The sequence below is a fragment of the Trachurus trachurus genome (assembly GCF_905171665.1).
Source record: "Trachurus trachurus genome assembly, chromosome: 16".
In the NCBI taxonomy this organism is placed as follows: Eukaryota; Metazoa; Chordata; class Actinopteri; order Carangiformes; family Carangidae; genus Trachurus; species Trachurus trachurus.
This window is the reverse complement of record NC_139902.1, coordinates 30,442,234-30,468,232: the sequence shown is the minus strand read 5'-3', so window position 1 is coordinate 30,468,232 and position 25,999 is coordinate 30,442,234. Positions and strand designations below refer to the sequence as shown.

The 25,999-nt window shown below is 39.9% G+C and overlaps 1 protein-coding gene across 1 annotated transcript; it reads left to right on the top strand.

Annotated features, from left to right (window-relative positions):
- Positions 1-876: 876 nt before the first annotated feature.
- capn7 (calpain 7) lies at positions 877-24,242 on the top strand. The gene is made up of 21 exons (XM_083989839.1): positions 877-1,304; positions 1,575-1,683; positions 3,393-3,550; positions 4,245-4,312; positions 5,558-5,812; positions 8,647-8,733; positions 9,665-9,791; positions 9,899-9,984; positions 11,256-11,349; positions 12,298-12,444; positions 13,018-13,124; positions 13,227-13,347; positions 13,940-14,084; positions 14,717-14,816; positions 15,802-15,937; positions 16,048-16,123; positions 16,818-16,963; positions 18,851-18,913; positions 19,006-19,136; positions 22,277-22,369; positions 24,053-24,242. Exons 1-21 carry the CDS (start codon positions 1,203-1,205, stop codon positions 24,195-24,197), a joined length of 2,496 nt encoding a protein of 831 aa, XP_083845965.1. The 5' UTR covers positions 877-1,202; the 3' UTR covers positions 24,198-24,242.
- Positions 24,243-25,999: the final 1,757 nt, after the last annotated feature.

Genomic DNA, 25,999 nt, shown 5'->3' with positions numbered 1-25,999 from the left:
AACTCGACAAAAGGAGAGCTCTGTCAAAATAAAGGTACGGTATTATTTTTTATTTTATTTTATTTTATTTTATTTTATTTTATTTTATTTTATTTTATCTTATTTTGTTTTATTTTATTTTATTTTATTGTATTTATTTTTGATGTGATGTCACGCTGATGCTCCCATATAACAGTTCAGTTGCCCTATTGCAGCAGGCTGGGTAGGGTCCATTTCAAGATGATGTGACCCAGAGATACGAATCGTTATTACCCGGTGAGGTGATCATTTTCATAACAGAATCCTACAATTATTCCACATAATTAAATAAGTATCTAGAACTGCAACTTCATACTGTCACCTAGTGACAACAAGTGGACTATAAACATGTTGCTGATGTGGCGAAAATAATTTTAGCAGTTATGTACATCTTCTCTTGCTATGCATACCAATATAATTTACAACATTCAGATAACAATAAAAGTGTCCATTCAATTTGTATTACATTGAATGAAAAATGTCTCGTTCTTGAAGTGTACCTTTCTCAAAATGTGAGGGGGAACCCTAAAGAATGTGTTGAGAGACACATTTCTGATATATCTTAACACTTATTCATGTATTATCTTAAAACCGTCTTAAACTCACATAATATGGCCTATAACAAAACAAATACAGCTTTAATATGTTAATTCTCTGTTTTAGATTGTAGTTTTTTTAGTTTTTCACCTGTGTAAAAACAACAACAAACGTTACGTACATGTCTGTACTATACTTTTTTCAAGTTTTCCATGCAATGTTTTATGTTTTGTGATGGTTTTTTGTGAGTTTGTTTGTTTTTTCAAGTTTCTCACTGCACTTGAACGCATCATAACTGTACATCAAACCTGCGTCCTCGACTGCGGCTGCGCGGTTGGCTCGTGTCTCCCGGAAGCAGCAGCAGCAGTGGGTTGTTTTGGTATCCGCTAGCACTGTGGAGTTACCTGTCACTAGGTAGAGAGCAGAAGAGCTTCAACTGGCTGGTTTTTTTGGCTTCTGGAGTGGGGACGCTCGTGGAGATCGATTCAAACATGTGTCGCCCGAGTTTATGAAATGATTTTGGTTGCGAGCGAAACGTGGACATTTTGTTAATTTGGCGAATTTACGGGAGCTAGCAGTTAGCTAGCCCGTAGCTAGCTGGCTTATTAGTCAGAGCTTGTCACTCTGTCAACAAGTTTGAGTTCAGGATGGACTACGCGGCGCTGGAGCTCGACGCTGTCAAATTTGCCAAAACAGCTGTAACATACGACCAAAATGGCAAATACAACGAGGCTGTCTTTTATTACAAGGTAAGTAGACGTCTGTGTGTGTGAAGTGGACAGGTGTTAACCCTGCTACCTGTCAACATTAGCACATTAGCTCACCAAAGTTAACACATAGTTTCACTTGCATATTGTGGCGTACTACCACTTTGATTTCCTAAACCCACATGAAAGAGAAGATAATGAAATGTCATTATTTTATATTTATGAAGTCACAGTGTAACAGTTTCAAAGGACTGATTTGATAGATGTATTCTCCTGAACAGCTGCTTCTTTTTTTATGATTGTTTACCATAGGAGGCAGCCCAGGCCCTGATATATGCTGGCATGGCAGGGTCCAAACTGGATGGGATCCAGGACAAAGTGAATGAGTACTTGGATCGGGTCCAAGCCCTCCATAATGCAGGTAAGCTCACCTGAGCAGCCAGAGACACATTGGAGCCACAGTGTTATTCTGCATTATGATGACACTTTACACGAGAGACTAGGGGCTACACAATCAGATTTTATTTATACCTGCACTTTTCACACAAGTACTGAAACACAAAATGCCAAATCAATATAAAATTCATCCACTTAGATTGGTTGTGTCCTAGTAATAAACAAAAGCAATGTTTATAAGACAATAATAGGAGGAAATGAGCTGAAACACTGAAGCAAAAAGAAAATGCTAAGTGGTATTAACAAAGTAAAGCTAGAAATTGAAATGTATGATATTAACATTTTAGTAAAATTGAAGACATGAAAGGAAAAAGAGAATCCCAAGTGAGTAAAATCAATAGGTAAATAAAGTAGGTATAAAATAAATGACCACAAATGAAAATATTATATTGAAAGGAAAATAAAAACGGAAGATAATCATAGAATAAAGGGACGGTAAAACAGCCTAAAATGTATTAAAATCGATTAATTAATCGCAGGAACAGAGATCTTGCTTTGAGCAACAGTCCCAAACACAAACCTTTATTAGATAAAGGAACTGTTTTATTGTTGTTGCTGTCTTTTTTCCAAAGATTTTTGATTTTTTTTAATCAATTAAGGTTAGGTCTTTTTAATATAGATTCTCCTCCTTCAAAGTAATCACTGGTCTCACAGTCTATTATTGTTATTTCTATGAGCATGTTTACAGTGTATATTAATCTCTTGCTCAACAGTCTGAAAGACAACCTGCAGTGCAAACACAGTAGATGCTGTTGTAAACGCAAATACAGAAGACAAACAAACAAAAAGTCAACAATGCTGCTGTTAAAGGAGTTTTTTCTGTGTCAATGTAAATGTAAATTTTTTTAACACTGTGAACTTCCCGTTACGTTTTTTTGATCTGAGCTTTGAATAATCGTAGCAGTAAAGAGGAATGTTCCTGAACGGGCCCTGAGGACATATTTTCTCTGCTGCTGTTTGACTGACTGCATTTTTCCGTGACTCTCCCCACACTATGGGCGTGTGTGTGTGTGTGTGTGTGTGTGTGTGTGTGTGTGTGTGTGTGTGTGTGTGTGTGTGTGTGTGTGTGTGTGTGTGTGTGTGTGTGTGTGTGTGTGTGTGTGTGTGTGTGTGTGTGTGTGTGTGTGCGTGCGCGTGCGTGTATGGGTGTGACCAGAGTGACTGAATAACATTTAACACCGTGTGTGTGTAGCTGTAATATGTTCCTGCTGTTTACTGTGAGATCGAAAGCAACTTCTACTGTGACAGCTGCTTTAAAGAGATGATGATAATGTTTTATTTTATTTATTTTATAATTCATAATATAGTTTTATTAATTTACCTCTGTGCAGTCCAGTTCACATGCAACACATTACATCTCTGAAATGGCCATAAACACCTCCTTATATGATTTATAACAGGCATGAAAGGACCTGCAAAGCAAATTTGTCTCACTTTTTAAAACAAGGTGTTTTTCTGCAGTTGTTATCACCTGTATGTGTTTTATTAACTAGTAAATGATTATTAATACCCCAAAAAGAAAGAAGACAGCTGATTATATAAACATTTTTTTTCCCCTGTTTGTATCTGAGGTGGAAATAACATTAAAAGTTACTGCAGATGGAGAAATGAAAGCTGTCCTAAACTTTCTTTCTCATGACCTTTGACCCCCTGCCCCCCCACTCCCCCCTCCAGTCCAGGCGCAGAAGATCGACCCGCTGAAGTCCCGGCAGCAGGTGGACCTGGAGCGCGCCCACTTCCTGGTCACTCAGGCCTTTGAGGAAGACGAGAAGGGAAACGATGACGAAGCCATTGAACTGTACACTCAGGCTGTGGAGCTGTGCATCAAGACGGTAGCTCAGACTCTCTCTCTCTCTCTCTCTCTCTCTCTCTCTCTCTCTCTCTCTCTCTCTCTCTCTCTCTCTCTCTCTCTCTCTCTCTCTCTCTCTCTCTCTCTCAGACGTTACTTTCTGTTTGCCTCCTCACCCTTCATTATGAATACAATTAATAAATGCAACTCCACCATCTTCATCACCTCCTTTACCAATGCTGGTTATTTGTAGTGCTCTACATATTAGTATTATGACCACTTTCGTTTTATTTAAAGCAGAAGAGGAAGTACATCACTTTAGTAGTTTGTTTCCAATCTGTTAACATCATCTCTACGCAGATGTGTCTCCTGGAACAAAGCTAAATCAATTTTGTTTCTTGCTAATAAATCTAAGCAGGCGGCTCTTCTATTAGGACAATTAATTCCCTTTAAGTTGCAACAAAAATGTTGGTGTGTTTTTCTGACCCAAAACGTTCAAGAGAAGGCAGTGTATAAAAGTAGTCTGAATTATAAACACAGGACGGTAAATACCTGATGAACAAAGACACAGAGAAGATCCTGTACCGGCCCTCTGACCTACCTCATCTTAAGTTATTACCAAAATATGGACCTTGATGTGTGGAGAAGATGGGGAAAAAAGAAAAAAACAAACAAAAGTAACCTAAATCCAGTCACCTACACTTTGACGTCAAAGTTCTTTCTGTGTTTTCCAACAGTCCAACGACACGTCGGACCAGGCGCTGCAGACCAAGCTGAAGCAGTTGGCACGTCAAGCTTTAGACAGGTAGATGTCAGATGTTTCTTCTCTTTTATTGTACTGTGACTGTTCCAGCTCTGCCAAGGCTCCAGTGCACACAGTTTGATATTTGTCATACTATGTATTTTATTGATGTGCTGCTTTATATGCCTGCTGCTATCTTGCTACGGCTAGACCAATCTAGGGCTGACCCGATTATCATATTTTGATAATCGAAGTTTGCAGACATAAAATCGATTTTAATCGAAGCTTCGGCGGCCGGCGGGGTGCGCGATCGTAACGGGGTGCGGCGGCGGCGGCGACCGAGGGTGGGGGGTGGGTGGGTGCGCGAGCGGAAATGATGAAAGTAATGGCAAACAAACACTGCATATCTTCAAAATCAGGCAGGTTTCCAGGATGCCAAGTAGCCTACTCATTTTAATGTAACAATTGACGATGAGAACCGGTGTCAGAAAGGGAAAAAGGAGGGGGAAAAAATTATCGATCACGGACTTTCATGATCGATTACCATGGCAACGAACGAAGCTTCGAAGCTTCGAATTTTTTGGGTCAGCCCTAGACCAATCCCATGTACCTGCATACGTCTTATTGTGGTTCTGTTTTTATTGTGTCAGACAGTTTTATGTGCTTTTTTATGCTTATATGCTCCTTATGTGTGTGCTTTTGTGTTGCATGTCTTAGTGCTTAACAATACTGTTGTTTATGGTGTCTTTGTCTATATGTTTTTTATTTTTTTTTATTTTCATACCTGACTCTGTAACCTCTGTCCAGGGACTACAGACTCACAATACTCTGGTGCATCTACTTAAGTGTTTATTGATGTGCACGGTCCCTGTTAAATAAACTAATAAACTAAAGGAAGAGGAAATTTAACATTAAAGCACCAAATTAGCCCCTTTACTAAATGATATCTCATCTCACTGATGTAAATTCACACAGATTGTTCTCTAAACAGCGCAGTTATATGACCAGGTCAGGTCCTTAGATATTAACAAGACATGAATTAATACTAGTTTCTCTGTTTGTAGGATGAAAACACAGACAGACAGAAGGATGTGTAGTCATGTTTTCTTTTACATTGGTTATGAGTGTGTTATTATATTTGTTTTATTCATTTATTTATTGTGACACAGTTGAATGTCAGCTCATTCTGATTCTTGATTTCATGGGAGTTACTGTATATTCCTCTTCTGTTTTGTGTTTTATTTCTAAAGAGAGTTGTTGTGTATTTTACAGATGTGAATAAAAACCTCCTGCTCTGTTTCCTTTCAGAGCCGAAGGTCTTAAAGACTCCCAGTCCAGATCAGGTCCAGCCCAGACTCAGGACAGGACGGGCCCCTCTGGAGCCAAGGCGTCCGCCGGTGTTGCCGGTGTTGCCGGCAGCTCTGGCGGACCGGTCCGTCAGTTTTTCCCCCTGGGACCCGACTTCAGCCTCCACGACCGACCGCAACCCCAGCCGGTCCGGGCGGTCCAGTCCAGCGAGCCGCACGGTCAGCGCTACACGTCTGAAGAGATCGAGGTGCTCAGGTGAGACTGGTGGTTAATTGTGAGTTTTCAGATGGTTTTGTGACCCACAGGTTCTGGTAGACTTTGAAATGTTTTTTAATATTATTATACAGTCCAGAAAAAACCGAACTGAACCAGAACATTTTATGATTTTAATCTGCTCTGAAATTAGAATAGTGTTATATGAGTATTGATGAGAAACAAGGTGAATCGGTGTCTGAATATGTGACAACTAAAGAATGATTTCTTGGTTTCCCTCATCAAAGTCATCAAATACACAACCCAACAACTCCACAACGCTCTGGTGGACAAGTTGTGACCTGCACATTCACCACGCTATGAGATAATAACACAACGTTACCAGACAGTTGTTTTAGAGGTAAATTCATGCAAAACCGCTGATGTGCGTTCCAGTCGGAGGCAGTTTTTCAGCAGTCTCTGAATTTCCCTCTAAAACAACTCTGTCTGGTAACGTTGTGTTAGTGGGCTCTACTTTCGTGAACTAGGTGCAGGCGGAGCGGATCAGGCCTGCGCCTCGCCTTCGCTTCGCCAACGGGGAGTGGTCAGGAGTAGATTGCAATTTTCCTTCGAGACGCAGCGGAGCGCATCCCGCCTACTTCCCTCCCACCGGCGCAAATGGCATAGAGGGAGGAGAGAAGGCGTGGAGTGGGTTTGACACAGCCGAGTCAGATCTTCACCAATCAAATGAGCTCCTCTCCTCGCCTTTAAATCCGCCGCGCGCGCAAGGCGGACGTTTGATTTCACCGTGGAAGAGAAGATTTGAATCAGCACCTACAGATTGCAGCATAGACATTCAGCACATCTATATCGATTGTCCCGTCACACTGATGACACATCAAAGGCTGCACAGATGAAAGATGAGGATGGATTACTGCTGTGTTGACACTACACGATTATCTGCTATATTTATGTATTTACTTATTGATTTATTGAGCCGCATCGTCACGCGACCATAACAAATAAAACTGAAAACAAATAAACTATCATCTCTCACAGCAAACCACAATCAGCCTGGCATCATAGTGAGCAGATATTAACATATCCATCTCAGGTAAATTCTAAAGAAAAAAGAAAAAGAGACGCTCTGTGATGCATCCGTTACGCACAGCTGTTTGTTTATATTATGATCTGTGCACACGTGTTTAAATATAGGTTACTAAATATGAGTGTCTTTATGAATGGAAAAGGGGTGTGTGTGTTGTTGTTTTTTGTTTTTTTTTACTGGGCAACAGCTCTCAATCTGTCAGAGCAAGTGAGACGGGAGGAAACTGATGTTCTCGTCCGGTCCAAGCTGGCAGTGTCCGGTCGCGCGAACAGACCTCACGGGCTGATGAAGCAAAAGTAGTCTGGGAGGGAGGAGGAGGGAGCAGGTCTATCTATCTATCTAACCTATATTTAAACACGTGTGCACAGATCACAGCATAAACAAACAGCTGTGCGTAACGGAGGCATTTCAGTTTTATTTGTTATGGTCGCGTGACGATGCGGCGCTGGCCCCTAATAAATCAATAAGTAAATAAATAAATAAATAGCTGATCATCTGCAACGGCACAGTGTGTAGTGTCAACACCTGCTCTTGGGACATCCACGGCTGTCTCAGTCCCTCCCTGGTTTCATCTGTGTTAATTCAGTCAGGCTGAGTTTCCATTACGCAAGCCTTTGATCTGTCATCAGTGTGACGGGACAATCTATATAGATATAGGTGTATGTGCTGATTCAGATACAATAAATAGGGGTTATTGTGATTATTATTATTATTATTATTATTGTTAATTGCATTTAAATGTGCCTGGAAGTGTGGAAATCTGCCTGTGGGGTCTTGGTGACGTGTCTGCACTGCGCGCTGGGCAGTCAAATTGCCACTGCGCTGGCTGCGCTTCGCCTTGCGCTGAGATTAGACCAGGTTGGAGCTGGCGAGCTTTCAGCACACTCTCCGCGTGGTCTATCTGCAACAAATTGTCACTGCGCCACGGCGAATCTGTCGACACCTCCCCCTGCTGCGCGACCACTCCCATCTCAGCGCACAGCAGTCTGCCAATTTACCGAATCCGCTGCGCACCTTGTTGCACTGGACGAAAATACCACTTCGCCAGCTGCGTCAGGGCTCGCTTCGCTGCGCCACCCTGAGTTGCGCCAAGAAATTAGGGCCCAGTATCTCATAGCGTGGTGAATGTGCAGGTCACAACTTGTCCACCAGAGCGTTGTGGAGTTGTTGGATTGTGTATTTGATGAGTTTGATGAGGGAAACCAAGAAATCCCATGAGCCTCCATAGCGTAGCTCTGAGCAGCTCACGGCTCTGCTCCGCCATTCTAAAAACAGCTTGCACCGACAATTAAAGGTAACAAACCTACTGCTATGACTATAGGGATTATGGCAATTTGCCAAAATGTTGAACTATCCCTTTAAAACATTTCTTTAATCCCTTGTCCTTCTTGGGTAATTCTCCATCTTCAGCATAAATGTACTAAAGTATTTAGTCTCTGAAATTTCTACAAATAAAGACAACAATCCTGTTAGAATAAAAAAAACAAAAAAAAAACAGTTTGAAATGCAAAAGAAGTCCAGAAAAATTATTAGAAACTGGAGCCACACGGTGGTTCAGTGCAGCAGGACGCACAGTGTAAAATTATATAAACACCTGTTTTGATATGTACCATTAGGTTAGATTACAAAAGTGAAATTACGTATAAGGTGAACAGTAAAGACTCGTTAAACAGGTTTTAGGATGAGATGATCCTCATACCAAAGACAAGTCTCAGATTCTTTGTTTCTTTTAAGATACCGACACTGATGACTGACTAATAATCAACTATTAACTCTTGTTAATTTTCAGGAGTACATCAACAATCAACAGCATGGCCTACGTGCCCTTCATGAGCGTGGACCTGAAGGAGCGATTCGCCTTCCCCGTCCCCTTCTCGTGAGTTACACTTCTATTATTATTGTTATTATTTAATGTCATTCTTTTAATATGAATATCACTGTAGAAAAAGGTTTCAATCTGTCCTCCCATTATATTAAAATCTGTTTTATTCTGTGCACATTTGGTGACAAGAATTTGAAATCTAAAGATGTGTCTGGATCATCGGTTTCAAACTGGTTCAGCCGATCGGTCAGTTCTTGGTTTGATAAAAGAGTAAACCAACTCTCTTGTCTGAGTTTAATAAGACAAGACACTGTCACAGAAAAAAAAAGGGGAAATAGAAACCGAAAAGAAAAACGAACGCATCATAAAACAGAAGTAAGTTTTGCAAGAGTATAAACCGCCGGTGCGATGTCAACATAAAACATGACAAGACACTTTCCAGATAAAAGAAGATTATGTAATATTGATGATGTAATGATGATCTATGGATGTGCTGCCTGTCTGATTTCAAAACAGGAACAATGTGCATGTGCAGTATAATTATTTTGGACTTAAATTTTAATTGAATTTTAACACAAAATATGATCTGCTGTAATATCAGTGTCTGCATAAGAGAGATTTATTGGATGAGGTTTAGATAAGGCAAGGCAATTCAAAGTACTTTACAGAGGCACAGAAATACGATAAAATCAAAAACAGAAAAATACAGTTAAAAGAAAAAGAAAGAAATGAGACAGTAAAAGACGATAATAACAATTAGACTTATTAAAATCATGATGATAATGAAATGATATATTGTATTTAGTTAGGATGCTGAATGAAACGGAGAGAGGACACATAGATTACCAGATTACTTTTTATTTATTCATTCAAAAAAAAAAAACATATACATTGCAGTGAATGTAAGAACAAAACATAAAAACAGAGAATAATAAATAACAATAGAGCTATATGAAAAATCTATCTTGAATTCTTCCACTCACAGGGACAAGACGGGGAAACTGGCGCTGTCGCCCAAACAGAAAGCCATCTTCTCCCGCTGGGTGAGGCCGGACGAGATCTGCAATAACCCCACCATGATCATGTCTGTGTCCAGCTTCAGCATCAAACAGGTCGGTGTTTGTTCACACTCTCTTTAAATTCAGCCACTAGAGGGTGCAACAGCATAAGAGACAAGAAGAAATAATCTTCTTCACTTCTCTCTCTCTCTCTCGTCCAGACGGTGGTGTCTGACTGCTCCTTTGTGGCCTCGCTCGCCATCAGCGCCGCCTATGAGAGGCGCTACAACAAGAAGCTCATCACCAGGTACTGTGGTGGTGCATTGTTTGTTGTTGTTTGTTTATTAGATCCCCATTAGCTGCTGTACAAGACAGCAGCTATTCTTCCTGGGGTCAAAACGTCTTACAAACATTTCTGTTTCAGAATTTAACACAGAACATTCAACATAGATCATCATCATTCATACAGGACAACCAGGGCCGTTGTATAGGGGAGAAAGGTGATGATAACTCTAGGGGCCCAGCGCCCAGTGGGGCCCATAAAAAACCCCATTAGTCTGATCTTTGTATGACTGATTTATTCTGCGTAAGACCCTGACTAATACTCATAGTACACTGTAAAAACTCAACATATTTCCAAGAATATTTGTCTTATTTCTTGTCCAAATGTCTCATTTCTAGTCAAAACTAATCTCTTTCCACTTAAAATAAGACTCATTACCTAAAAATTAACTTATTTTTTAGATCATTTTCACTTAAATTCACAATAAATAGAAAAATCTGCCAGTGAAAGTAAGTTTTTTGTGCTTGTAATAAGGAAGAAAAACTTGCTCCACTATCAGATTTTTTCTACTTATTCCAAATGAAAATATGCTTGAAAGAAGTAAAAAGTGTCTAAAAACAAGCTACTTTTAATATAATGTGTCTTATTTTAAGTATAATGAGATTTGTTTTGACTAGAAATAAGACAAATATTCTTGCTAAGATACTTGAGTTTTTGCAGTGTAATGCTGCATTAGCATCAAAACAAAGAAGAAGAAAAAAGGAAAAGTTAGGGGGAGGGGCCCACTTTAGTATTCTTTAAGGGGGCCCAGAATTCCTAGCAACGGCCCTGTGGACAACAGCAACACAAAACATAAAAAAAGCTCACATCTCATTTACAAACTGCTCTTTAAGTACAAAGAAACAGAAATCATCCATTATTTTAGAGACATGCAACTGTCTCTAATGGTCAGAGAGTCACTCCCTCTTGTAAAAACAAATACATCTTTAGTCCCTGTTTAAAAGAGGCAGCTCTACCTTCTCGCATCATGCAGCCATCGCTCTATAATAAACAGTTTTTTGTTTTGCGTTTGTTCTACATGGGGGCAACAGGAAACGACCTTCTGAAGACTGCCGAGTAGAGTAGTTATGACTTTCAGAATAAAACACTAATCTATTATAAACAATTACTGGGTTTTTTGTTATTGTGACATTGTGCATTCAGGGTCTGTTTCCCTCCTCCCTATTCAGCTTCAATCCCTTCCTGACACTTTGATTGTGTGTGTGTGTGTGTGTGTGTGTTTGTGTGTGTTGCAGCATCATCTACCCCCAGAACAGACGAGGCGAACCAGAGTATAACCCCTGTGGGAAGTACATGGTCAAGCTGCACATCAACGGAGTTCCCAGAAAGGTGAGACACCACTTCACCTGTACAGCAGGAAAATGAGCTGTGTTGGAGCTATTTGTTATTTTTGTAATATTTAATCGCATATTATTTAGTTATCTTTTGTTGTTGTTTAGTTTTGAGGGCTACACCTTTAGTGTGCTTATGATATTTAGTATTGTTTGAGTTCATTATTGAGGTATTTAACAATGCTTTTATTTTGAAGGCAGGCTGATGGTTTTTTACCAGGGCTAGAGAGACGATAAAGAGCCATTGTTCTTTATTTGTTTGTTTGCCAACGGAAAATAAACCTATTTATTTATTATTAGTTTATTTCATAGGGACAGTGCACCACTAATCAACAGAGTTAAAAGAAAAATGTAAGTGGGCCAGAGTTAGCCAACAAGGCTAGTTTTCATCCGTTGTCCCTGGCCAGATGTTAAAGGCACCCTAAAAACCAAAGAAAGGGGCAACAATTAAGTACTTTCAATCAAAACACTATTTACATAACAATCTACCTAGTAAAAGCTCATAATAACAAGTAAAACTGGTAAGAAGTCTGACATACAGCATAACAAAAGCTCTTGGCATGCAGACATAACATGCAGACAGGGAGAAGAAGAGCGAGAGAAAGCAAGAGAGGAAAGTACAGCTAGAAACACACGCAAGTAGCACACAGAGCTAAGACATTAGCACAAACAATATCAGACATTACAAGGCAGGACATAAGAAACTTTATTTTTTGCCTGGACAATGGACTCTGTTTATCCTGCGTTAATTCACTCCCTAGGTGTCTCAGTGGCCGTTTGATTTGATTTTGTTTTATTATAGTTTTGATATTTTTGAGTTTTTTTTATCATTAACATTGATGACAAATAGCCACTACAAGCTGTAATAAGCTTGGTAATAAAACCAGGAGAAAAAGAACCACAGACAAACAGCCTGTCTGTGTCTGTGTCTGTGTGTCTGTCTCAGGTGATCATTGACGACTACCTGCCCGTGGATCGTAACGGCGAGCTGCTCTGCTCGTACTCTAGCAACAGGAACGAGCTGTGGGTGTCGCTGATCGAGAAGGCCTACATGAAGGTGATGGGAGGCTACGACTTCCCCGGCTCCAACTCGGTGAGTGAAACCGACGGAGTCAAACACGAGGGTTTGGATCGCTGCGCCCGACTCACACTTCAGACTACATTTTCATTTTAAAAGAGAAACGTTGTGCACGTGCAGGCAACAAAGAGCTGCTGAGTTAAAACAACATCTTCAGCAAAGACGACAAGCTCAGTGGTCAAAGATGCTTTAAGTCCGTTATTTTTTTGTTTTTCACCACGGGTAGTTGAGCCTGATGAGCCAATCAGGAGCCAATATGGGCATCCATCTCGTTTTCACTGTCCAGACAACAGCAACACACACCAGGAATTTTCAAAATAAAACACATGTCTAATCATTTCAAAGTAAAACAGTGTTTCCACAACCGTTTCTATTTTTTTTTTCTATTTTTGGTTCTTGAAAAACACCAAAGTCTTTGGGACAAGAAGCCAAAAGAGAAGAGTTCAAATGAATACATAGTCGTGTGAACTGTTTCATCTTCAGCTTTCCTAGACAAAAAATTAATTTAAAAGCAAATGAGGAACAAGTAACTCACCAAATTTAGCTGTGTTAAAAGTCTGAACTTTCACTTTTGTTTTGTTCTTACAGAATATCGACTTGCACGCACTCACCGGCTGGATCCCTGAACGCATCGCTATGCACTCTGACAATCAGTCGTTCAGCAAGGACGACACCTTCCGCATGCTCTTCCAGAGGTGAATATACACAAAAAATCTGATGGAAAAAATAAAGTTTATATAACTTATTATTATTATTAACCTCTTTTCTTCTGTATCTGCCTCTTTCTTCATTTCCAGGTTTCACCGGGGCGATGTGCTCATCACCACGGCAACAGGAGTGATGACAGAGGAAGAGGGGGATCGATGGGGATTAGTGCCGACGCACGCCTACGCTGTCCTCGACATCAGGGAACACAAGGTGAGCTCAGTTTAGGCGGCACGACACACGACTTAGTTATGCGTTTTTTATTCATTTTCTTTTCTCTTTTTTATTTTTCATTTTCGTCTCCTGTATTAGTCTTTTAGTTATGTTTTTTTTTTGCTGTTGATGTTCTTTATTTAAACATATTTCACTATTTATTTAACCTTCATATATTTATCTGATGTTTTTCTTAAGAAACTGCAGGTCATTGGTTTCCAACCTCACCTGCACATTGCTTTTTTATAATTCACCCTTTATAGAGTGATTTGCATCAAATGTAAACAGGTTTTTCTTTTATCTGCAAATAAATAAATCAACATTTTATGATGTGTTCACGAAAACAAAGTTCTCAACTTTGTAATTCATGCTGGTAAAACTTTTCCATGTGCACCTGGAATTAAGATTGAACTCCTGTAAAAGTAACATTCATCTTTTAATAAACTGCTCACAACAGTATAAATCTACACAAAGACTGGGAAATAAAATGTTTTTAATGAAGGTAGAAAATCAAATCCACCTCCAAGTCTCTGTGATTCTTTCTTTTGTCGTTTTGAGCTTTTTGAATCTTGTGGTGTTTTTTTCCGTGCAGGGGATGCGTTTCCTGCAGCTGAAGAACCCGTGGAGTCATCTGCGGTGGAAGGGGCGCTACAGCGAGCGGGACGACAAGAACTGGACGCCCGAGCTCCTCAAATACCTCAACTTTGACCCCAAGACGGCACAGAAGTTCGATAACGGTAAAAAACAACTCTCGACACAACAATTAATCTACAAACAAACAAAGTTCAGCATCAAAGATTCACAGAGGGAGTTGGCAGCTGATTTATTCCATACCCAGGGAAGTCGTTAACTTGAAGTTTAATTAGCAGATACAAATTATAAAAACGAGACAACTTGAAATGTGTAATTACTTCAAAAGGAAGAAGGGGCGGCTTCGTCCAAGCTGCTTTTAGAAATGAAAGGATTTATGGATGAATCACCGGCAGCTGCACTGGGAAGATGCTCCGTCTAGACATTACTGTAATCAGCAGCAGCAGCAGCACAGTGGGAAGCCAGTGAGGGATCAGCGCAGGTGACGTAATATTGGCAAACGGAGTAAATATGAAAACTGGAAGAACAAGAAGAGACCTGGATAGAAACCAGAAGTCTTCTTGTCTAGACTCCCGCTCCGTATCCGACCTTTAAAAAGATTAATTTTGTATTTTCCACTTCACCAGAGACTTTTAACGTCCTCACTAGTTAAAGTTCAAGTCGATACGTCACTGCAATGAATTACAGTGCATCCCTGAAGCCGAAGGTGCAGAAATACAGAACAAAGAAGTATTTTTGTTGTTGCTATATTCAGTTCACATGTGTCGTTGCTCTCCAGGTGTTTTCTGGATCTCGTTTGAGGACCTCTGTCAGTACTACGACGTCATCTACCTGAGCTGGAACCCAGCGCTGTTCAGAGAGTCGTCCTGCATTCACAGGTATGAGCGATAGATAGATAGATAGATAGATAGATAGATAGATAGATAGATAGATAGATAGATAGATAGATAGATAGATAGATAGATAGATAGATAGATAGATAGATAGATAGATAGATAGATAGATAGATAGATAGATAGATAGATAGATAGACTTTATTATTAGACTCCATTTAAAAAGACACAAACAGCACAAATAATATAGTTTGTCATTTCACAAAAAAAACGTAATCGGAAATCGGTTTTTGAGAGAAGAAAATTGAGATTTTATTTTTGGGCAAAATCAAACAGCCCTGCATATAGAGGGATTTGACACCGAGAGAAAGACCCGAAATAAGCGGCATTGTTAAAACCCAGCGTTATTAAAAAAGCATCTACAGTACATGGCCGGAAAAAAGGGGATTAGTCAGTAAAAGACCATGTTACTTGTTCCATGAAACATGTTACCACATTACCAGCTGCTAGAAACTAAATCTGTGGAAACTGTTTTTGTAGTTTGGATTAATAAAAAAAAATAAAAAAAAGATGATCTGATTCTGTTATAATTAAAAAAAGATCAAAAACAGAGAACATCAAAGTGAAAGAAACAGTCCAACTCTGATGTTTGCAGGTTAATGTTTTTCATCTGTATTTGATGAATGAATGAAAGAATGAAGACAGGTCGACAGGTGACACAGAAGTAAAGGGAAAGATTTCAAAATAAAGAGGAGTTGGACTGAATATTTATGAAAGTCAGTAAAAGACGTATGATAAATGGATAGATTACGCAACGATCGAAACAACATTTTTAAAACCTACGATTATTAGAAAGCGTCCATATGGCTGGAAAAAACAACAACAACAAGAGCAGTAAATAAAAACTGCTGCACAACGCTTGCGTGACAATCTAAACAGTTGCTCCTGCAGTGGAAACGCAGCTCTGAACGTATTCTGGTCAGACCCAGACTGAGGTGTGTGTGTGTGTGTTTGTGTGTTTGCTCTGCAGTAGCTGGGATGGGAAGCAGGGCCCGGTGAAGGATGTCTACAGTCTGGCCAACAATCCTCAGTACAAGCTGGAGGTCCAGTGTCCAACAGGTGGCGCTGCTGTGTGGGTGCTGCTCACCAGACACATCACTGACAAGGTGACAGAGACACCGGGACAAACCTCAGCACCAGGGACTATGGGACCGAAGTTATATCACTTTTATCTAATCGTTATTAATTTGTTTTTGTTTTGTTTTGTTACCTCAAGGATGATTTTGCACAAAACAGAGAGTTTATCACTCTGGTCGTTTACAAGACGGACGGGAAGAAGGTTTATTACCCAGGTGAGTTCCCTCTGCAGCTCTGAGCTGTGACACACTGGGATGTAATTTATATAAAGCTCTGGAAAAAATGAAGAGACCACTTCAAAATCATCAGCTTTTACTATTTAAAGGTACAGTATGCATGTTTGAGTAAAACAGAGGAAAAAGGATGTGGCACACTCAGCCTTAGATGCAGAAAAATGTATTAATAAAGTTGATAAAAAACCAATGTTTCGACCATGATGCAATTCCTGTTTGAGTAAAACAAACATATTTGTTTTATTCTATAAACTACTGACAACATTTCTCCCAAATGTGAAATGAAAATATTGTAATTTACAGCATTTATTTGCAGAAAATGGCAACTGGTCAAAATAACAAAAGAAACTCCAGTGTTTTCAGACCTTGAATAATAATAATGCAAAAGAAAACTAGTTCATATTCATTTTTGAACAACACAACACAAATATTTTAATTTAGGAAGAGTTCAGAAATCAACATTGGTGGAATAATCTTCATCAAATATGAGTGTGTTGTTGTGTTGAAATTCAAAAGACATTGGATTCGAAAGATGTTGATTTATTAAGAAAATTTTGGAGTGGTCTCTTTATTTTTTCCAGAGCTGTATATACTGTATATGTATATATGACCTGTAGATGAGTGACAGGCAGCTCACCTCCTCTGGCTCCTCCTCCTCCTCCTCTTCCTCTTGCAGCCGACCCCCCTCCGTACATCGACGGCATCCGCATCAACAGCCCACACTACCTGACCAAGATCAGACTGACCAGCGCCGGCACACACACCTTCACACTGGTGGTTTCCCAGTACGAGAAACAAAACACCATCAACTACACACTACGGGTGAGGAAAAAACTTTTATATCAACATTAAAAACATGGGAGTCACGCCATGAATAAAAATATCTTTGCAAGACTTAGGGCTTAGTCGATATTGGGCAAAATGATCATGCATGTCGTCATAGGGAATGGGTTTATTAAATCTTTTTGAGCCTGACCCACAGGGGGCGCCACAAATACAGCGTTGCAACAAATTCATGCTCTGGGCCAAGAATTGACCAAAATCAGATGCTCTGTACTGGTTAATGAAAGTGGGCTTGACTCAGTTCAGTTTTATTCCAATATGTGAAAATGAAAGACAAAAAGAGGTGATCATTCAACCACAAACAAACATAAAAGGACCATGAAAAGAAAGCCACAGGTATATATTACTGTACATGTTAGAAAGGAGTGGGAAGAAGTATGAATTTAATCAGTATTTAATCCCACCTCCTAATTATAATACAGCCTTATATGTTTATAAGTCTTTGCTCAGTTCATAGTGAACTGGAAAAAGCAGAGAAAATGAATATTGGCATGAAAATATGATCTCAAGTCATTTTTTAAAGGATGAATGAGAAAGTTTTCCACACTTTGTATAAAAGTCAGACACTCAGGTGATTAATTCATGCAAATGAATTCAACTTTATACAGCAGTAATTTTGATTATCTCCCACAGAGGTCGACTCTTCTGTATTTGCATTTTTCTCTCTCTCCAATGTCACAGAGCGAAGGACTGAAGCTCAGTCTGTTTACGTTTTACAAGTTCATCCCTGTGTGGATATAACTGACTCAGGGTCAGTTTCTGTTTGTTCATATCCACTTAATCCCTCTTTAATCTCAGTGACCACTTCACTTCATCAGTGTAGCAAGAAAATCAATTTATAAGGACCTGAGATTTGATTGACAGGGGTCAGTCAGGATGTGCATAATGCAGAGTAATGATGTTAGGAACAGTTACGCCTCTGTTCTCAGTGTGTGTGTGTGTGTGTGTGTGTGTGTGTGTGTGTGTGTGTGTGTGTGTGTGTGTGTGTGTGTGTGTGTTTGCGTGTGTACACGTGTGACCCAAATATATTTTTTTCAGTATTTTATAATTCATGGTCTCCTCTGGTTTCTGCAGAGTGGAGAACAGTTCACGCTGAAATCACTCATTAAAATAAAGCATGTGCTCAGTTGTGCACGTGTCTGCAGTGTGTGTGTGTGTTCATATATGTATGTATTCTGTATGTATTCTCTCTGTGTAACCATGTAAACGACCCCCCCACCCCCCAGCCCCCCTCAGCTCAAATCAGTGTTTCTCTTTGAAAATCAACTCCCTCCTGTTCACCAGGGATTAAAGCCAGAAACAGGAAACATGGTTTTTATTTTTTATTTTTTTATTTCTCTTTATGTTTATTTTAACAGAACAGCTCCAATATGAAGGATTTACACAGAGCCATGAATAAATTAACAGAGTCGTTTCCTTGTTACATGTTCCATGAAACATGTTACCATGTGTTTTACACGGCTGCTCATGAGGAGAAACTAAATCTGTGGAAACTGTTTTTGTAGTTTGGATGTAAAAAAAAAAAAAAGAAAAGAAAAGAAAAAGATGATTTTCTGATTCTGTTATAATAAAAAAAAAAAAGAAGAACATCAAAGTGGAAGAAACAGTCCAACTCTTCTGTTTGCAGATTAGTGTTTTTTATCTGTCTTTGATGAATTAAAGAATGAAGACAGGTAAATATTTCAAAATAAAAGCCAAGAGGAGGAGTTGGACTGAATATTGATGAATTTGAGTTTTCTCTTTGAAATGCACAACAAAAACAGAAAAAGGGGCATGAAAGTGCACATTTCAGGCATCATATCCAGAGTCTCTTTTCCCTCTTTCTTCTGGTTTTCTTTAAGTTGATCTTCTCGTTTCTTCACCCAGGTTTACGCTGGAGGAAAATTCACCTTCTCCAAGATCCCGAATCCCTTCACCAACACCAAGAGAGTACGTAAACCACCCAACACTCCTGCAGACATCACTTAGAGGTTGTTGTTGTTTTTTTCCATGTTTAATTGTGTCTCTGCTTGTGTCCTCAGATCAACGGCCAGTGGAAGGGCGCCACCGCTGGAGGCTGTGGGAACTACAAGGACTCGTACAAACTAAACCCGATCTATCAGATCAACCTGGAGCGGCCGGGACCGCTGCTCATCGAGCTGCGAGGATCCAGGTCAGGACACATCCACCACTGTAGATTCAAGTTTTAAGTTTATGTCGATTTCTATATTTAAAAGTGCTTTTCATTTGGTTTTGGAGCGATCTAATAACACACGTCTTTGCCCTAGAATCTGGTCATTTCTGCACAACTACACTCAAAGCTGGTGGTTTATAAAAGCCTTTGATGAGGAACTCTGTCTTTACTTCGTCTCTGCTGCACTTTGCTTATCTGCCTCACTTCAATAGAACATAAAGCTTAAAGAGGAACTAAACAGGATTTCTCCCGTGGCTATGCTACATGCATATGCTCCGGAGTAATTGTGATAGTTAACTGCATGACTTGTGACTTGTTACGAGTGCGAATGGAGGCTCTCATGGCTGAAAACCAACCTTGCAACATCAGTGTAGTTACTCGGTCGCCGTCCCAGCTCTCGTCTCTGCGGCACCGCGACACAAACGCGCTCCGTAACCGGCAATGTTTTGTTTATGATAGTTAAAACTACACAAATACGTACGTCATAACATCGTATATGTTATGTAACGTTATCCACCGCTCCATGTATTGATTTTTCGCTGGCTTCGTTGTAAACAAATGCACATGGATGAGAGGAGGGTTAGCAAAACAGCGGAAAAGCGACCAGACTTGCATAGTTCCCCTTTAAATGTTACCTTTATTGCTTAAGTGTCATCGTCATCTATTTATTCATTTATCTAAAAGAGATTAATTATTAATGAACACCAGTAAAATACATTTGTAAATATGCTGTTGCATGACTGCTAATCTGCATCCGTAGTCGCTTGGCAGGTGACAGATATTAAAACAATACAGTGCAAACAGTAACAAGTAGAACATAAAGTGCCCAGATATGTCGTCCACCCATATGGGATTATTGGGGTTGATGAAGTTCTGATAACTTTAGATTAATTAGATGTAAATTTTATGTAAACACACATTTTTCGCAATGAATTCTCAAGCATGGTTCAAACACTTGTGACAAATCTGTACTGGAGGCTCAACATTTTACTGTTGAACGATAAATAACTTTGATTATCGATGATGTCGTCAGTGCAGCTCTGCAGAAAACTCTGAATAAAACAAATGTAAATCAGTAGAAACAGGTGTGAATCCTCTGATGAATAATTGTCCACTGTGTTACTGTTTTCATACAGTGTTGTGTGGATCATGAACACAACACACAACATTATTTTTCTCTTAAAAAAAAATGGGAAATGGTGGCACTAAATAAAAACTAAATTGAGAAATATTGCATCAAACCTGCAGCTGACATTTTATTTGTGTTTCTGCACAAATCAAAAGCAGCGGTGTTTCCCCTGCAAACGCTTTTTTATTGTCCGACTTATTAAGGACTCATTAAGAGGGTGACTCAGGGACATTTCCCTTAACACACACACAGCAGGATGACTCAGTGATTGCAGCTTTATTAACTCTGCCACCTAACTCAAGTGACATGACAGAGATATTCTGTCGCACATCCCATTTCACGCCGTCTCCCGTCATGTTTACATAAATTTGTGCATAAGTGAGATGAATTAATGACCCAGCCGTAGTTTTGACCGAGCCATGACCGAGCTGTAAACTCAGTGTCTTATATCACCGGCGTGCACACACACACACACACACACACACACACACACACACACACACGGCTGTAAAGAGGTCAGGAATGTGTGGAGGATTTTCTGACAATGAGGAAAAGTGCTGATTGTTCTGAACCCTGACTCTGCACACAGATGGGAACACGCACTGATCAGGGTCAAGTATCTGACTGTCACATGATAAAAATCCGAAATAAGCGCGAAATGTTAAATATCTAAACCGCCTCAACTCTCAGTTTTCCTCCTCCGTCGCTTTGTTCGCTCTGTTGCTGCACCGTGTGGTTTGGTTTAAAGAAACGCAGCCAGACCATAGTCCAGAGCTGACGCAGCAAATGTGGAAACGGGTCTGGTTATGTGAGATAACTTGTTGGCGAACCTGCTGAGTCCTGATAACTGATGAATCTTTAATGAGTGACTCTTATAAACCTGCATTTATGATTTGTCAGACAGTGCTTCTGAATACAGCCCCATCAAAGTTTATTAGAGAGATAAACGGAGCAACAAAAGGAGATTATTCAGCACAATCTGCAGGACGAAATGCACTCCCTGCTGCTCAGAGGTTCTTGTTCTGATTGGACGTCAGGCAGTCGCTGCAGATGTGTCGGCTGCACACCGCGCCCATGATTGCAAATCTATGATTGGTTAAATAAGTTTTGTCCAGTGTTGGTGCTCATGTGAATTGCAGCCAGGTTCAGGTTAATTTATTGTACCTGTAGGTTGGTTAACTTGTTCTGCTGTGGAAGTGTAAAACAATTAAAACCAGTTGAAACAGTTTAAAATTGAATTAAAATTAAATTAAAACTGCTCCTGTGCTAATAATTTCCTAGAACATTAGATACATAAATAAATAATCTGCCAATAAATATGTATGTGATGTATATGAGATACAGTAATAACAGAACGTTACCAGACAGAGTTGATTCAGAGGTAAATGCAGAGACTGCTTGATGAAAAACTGTCCCTGAAGGCAACGTGCATCAGTGGTTTTGCATGAATTTCCCTCTAAAACAACTCTGTCTGGTAACGTTATGTTATTATCTCATAGCGTGGTGAATGTGCAGGTCACAACTTGTCCACCAGAGCGTTGTGGAGTTGTTGGATTGTGTATTTGATGAGTTTGATGAGGGAAACCAAGAAATCCCATAATGAGCCTCCGTAGCGTAGCTCTGAGCAGCTCACGGCTCTGCTCCACCGTTCTAAAAATAGCTTGCACCGACAATTAAAGGTAATGAACCTACTGCTATGACTATAGGGATTATGGCAATGGGCCAATTTGCCAAAATGCTAAACTATCCCTTTCAACCCTGGAGATGGTTGTACAGTTTGTGAAACACAACAACAGCGATGCTACATTCAAAGTCGCTCAGCAGATCGTCTCCACCATGTTTACATGACCTAATGTACTGAGCTGCTCCTAAGTGATTGACCCATTAGTCTTTGCATTTATGAGCATTTGAACGAATGAATTGATGTACGATAACAACAGAAAAGTGTAACAGTGTGACCGTTTGTGTGTCCGTGTGTGTGTGTGTGCAGGCAGTACAGTGTTGGTTTTGAGATGGTGACGGTGTCGACGGTCGGAGATCCGGGTGCAGCAGCTTTCCAGAAGAAGAGCAGTGGAGATTACAGGTACGATTTGGTGAAGGTTTTAAACTTTTTCTTCTTCAGTAGCATGACATTAATGTGCAGCCTCAATGCACAGACATGCTAATGTACGATAAATAAAGGAAACAATTGGATTGGCGGCGACTAATGACATCTGAACGCTTGTAGAGAAACCTAAACAAGGGCGTTTGTAAGTATAAATATCCCAGTAATTAACATTATATATAATTATGAAACCAGACAGTGAGACAGTCAGTCTCACGCACTCATAATGTCATTATACACACGCCCATTGATAAGATTATAAAGTTTATTATTACGGTAGTTGTTTTATTCCTAATGTTCAAACCTAAATAAATTGCCTCTGTCTTTCAATTTTAAAGTTTTCAAAAAAGACAGAGACATTGCCACATTATATTTTAAAGCTCATTTACTTCTACTATCAATAATAATATAACCGCTGAGCCTCCTGGTCACAAGATCAAGTCAGACACTCAGTTCATTGTGTTCTGTGTTAATCTTTGGTCACGTTACACTTTTAATGACACTTGTATTGTTCTGGACTCTTCTTCACTTTCAGCTAATGCAGATTTTCACAGTCCGCCGATGAAACAATGCTGCACTGTTTGTTGTTTGTTTGTTTTTTTTCTTTAATTCATTCATTAATATTATTTTATCATGTGTATCTATAGTTTTATTCATGAAGTGTTAATCCATGAGAGGATCTTAAAAAAAACTATCTTGGTTTTCCATCTCCTTTCTCAGCTTCTCCTTGAAGCTCTAGTAACAACAGGTTGGTGTCAGCCAATCAGAAGAGAGGAGGCTCTAAGCCTCTCTTCTGATTGGCTGACTTGTTTTCTTAGTGATCCAATTAAAAAAAGAAAAAAAAAGAGCTGATTTTTGATTATTGATTTCAGAATAAAACAATAAAAGAAACCAAATCCTAATAAATGTTGGGATGGTGTCATCCAGGTGGTGGGCGAGGCTTTGGGTGAATGCATAGTTGTGACATCACAAAGTGACAGGAAGTCCTGACGGCTGGTTTTAAGGCTCAGTTTCTGAATACAGGCTGTGTGCATTTCTCTGTGGACTGAGGCTTTGATACTTTCACAGTATTAATATAGAACCTAGAGCTGCTTTATAATCACACTACACATGGACATCTACCTTTATACTGTATGGAGCTTTAATACAAACATCTACCTTTATACTGTATGGAGCTTTAATACAAACATCTACCTTTATACTGTATGGAGCTTTAATACAAACGTCTACCTTTATCCTGTATTTGTTTTTATTTACAGCATCAGATAAAGTATCTGTGATATCACACCATTATAATGAGCGTTTTACAGACACATTTATGTCTGAGACAAGAAGACAAGAACTGTTGTTGTAACTGTTCCCACAGGAATCATCTCAGCATCTCAGCAATGTCACACCAGTTGGCCACGTGTCTCTGCAGATAGTGACTCTTTATACACACACACACACACGCACTGCAGCACATGATGTCACAAAGTCATTTGAGACATGAAAGTAAGATTAGACTGATTATTGGTTGTTTGTCAGCAGGATTATGCAAAAACTACTGAACCAAAACGGCGGACGAACTTGTTGAATTTTGAGGCACATCTGGATCGTTTACCACAGTTCCTCTGAAGTTTCTCACCCCTTGCCTGTCTGTCTTTTCTTTTCTTTGTCCAGATGTGGCTTCTGCTACATGGAGGTGGAACACGTCCCTGCAGGCATCTACAACGTCATCCCCACCACCTTCCTGCCCAAACAGGAAGGACCCTTCTTCTTGGACTTTGGCAGCAGCGCACCCCTCAAGGTCTCCCAGCTCCAATGAAGACAGAGCTGGGCGGAGGGAGGAGGATGAGGGAAGATGAGGGGAGGTTTGGGCGAGGAGGAAGGTACATGAACTCTGTTTCTGTCTGAATGTGCTGAGGTGTCTCGGCCTCCATGAAGCCCCCAAAGAGTCCAGACTGAGTGAGACTGGAAGCTTCAACTCAAACACCGCCTCAGCCTCGTATCGCTGTCCTGAATCCTGAGCTGACGTAAAAACGTACGGATCGTGGACTTGGAAGGAATAAATGATGGATAAAGGAAGTCATCGGGGATCAACCTGTCAATCGTCAAAGCGACACGGTTAAAAATGAACCTTTGTATCGTGACGACAACATCTCAGCCTCCTTTTTTGCCAAAATGAATCAGACACCATGTCTCACTCTTCTGCACCTCCACACGTTTGGATGATTAGCATCGGCAGTAAAACACATGACCACATGGATTGTGTGTGTGAGTGTGTTTGTGTGTTTGTGTATTTAAAGGAGGGTTTAAAACCAACACCTGCGAGCTGCCTGAGAGCGACCGGTTCTGTTCAGGTTTCTGTTTTTGCTGCAATGAGCACCTCGACACGGACGAATGTTACGGTACTTCTTTAGGTTTTATTCTTCCACATAAAAGGTTGGAAATCACTTCTGGTCTGGGATTTATTTTTGGCTCCTAACAAATCTCAATATCTGAATATAGACGAAACTTTTTTTCACATTGAGGCCCCAAAACTTCAACATTTTTGATCAGATTTTGACCCAGTGTTTCTCATCTGATCTAGATATTTCTGACTTAAATGGTTAAAACTCGTGAAAGTTTGTCAATGTGTTCCTCAAAAATGGAAATATCATGAAAATATATAACTAATCTTTTATTTTTTTCTTGGGAAATCGAGGGAGATCCCCAGCAGAAAGTACTCAACTTTCAGAAATGTCTTAGAAAAAGAAGGTAGTTTCCTACTTTACAGCAACATTTCCTGTTTCATCTTAAAGAGAAGTTTTTCCCAGTGTTGTGAACAGGAAGTGGTCTGGTCAGCACTCCAATGTCTCAGTGTCTTTTTTTTTTTGCCAAGTTTTCAATCTTAGTGGATGAAACTGGACCAACGGTTCAAGGACGTCTGACAGCGGAGCCAGCTAACGACCCGCTTCTCCACAGGAAGCCGAAAGTCCAGATGTTAAAGTTGCAGGTTAAATAATCAGAAAGAAACCTGAAGAAACACACGTTGACATCGAATGTCTGAGATGCTCATTACTGCAAAGCTACTTGAATATGAAGCAGCCACGATACAAAAAAACAAAAACAAAAGCCTCATAATAACTTTGCCCAAAGCCTGATCCGATGTCTTGACATTTAGTTCGTCTCCGTGGAGCTGATCAGTCCAGACACTCAATTAATAAATGCTGACAGGTTGAATGGAGAAGAGAGAGAGAGGGTGAAAGTTTCTATGAAGGTCTTTATTTTATTTTTTTTCTTCTTTTGATTGATTTTTATTGTTTGAAACTCTCAGGAGAAGCAGCAGCAGCAGCAGCACAGGGAACCAGTAACGGCAGCAGCTGAATGACGTGTCTTCATGTTGTCTGTGGATGTGATCGGCCTGATCTCAACGACAGGGCTTCACGTCGGCACTCGGCACCGCTCGAGGCAGGTGTCACACACCGAATGTGTTATACCTGAGTGTGTGTTTGAGTGAGTGTGAGTGTGTGTGCATGCAAGTGGAAAGTTTGACTTTCATTCTAAATGTTTTTAAAGTTAAAAAAAAAAAGTATATGTCTTGCCAAGTACACATCCTCTGTTTACTTTAGTATTCCCAAACTGCAC

Excerpts from the sequence above, each read along its gene's own strand:
- capn7 (XM_083989839.1), top strand. The coding sequence starts at position 1,203 with ATGGACTACGCGGCGCTGGAGCTCGACGCTGTCAAATTTGCCAAAACA. Across the intron at positions 9,985-11,255 it reads AACAAGAAGCTCATCACCAG|CATCATCTACCCCCAGAACA; the intron begins GTACTGTGGTGG and ends TGTGTGTTGCAG. Across the intron at positions 16,124-16,817 it reads GAAGAAGGTTTATTACCCAG|CCGACCCCCCTCCGTACATC; the intron begins GTGAGTTCCCTC and ends TTCCTCTTGCAG.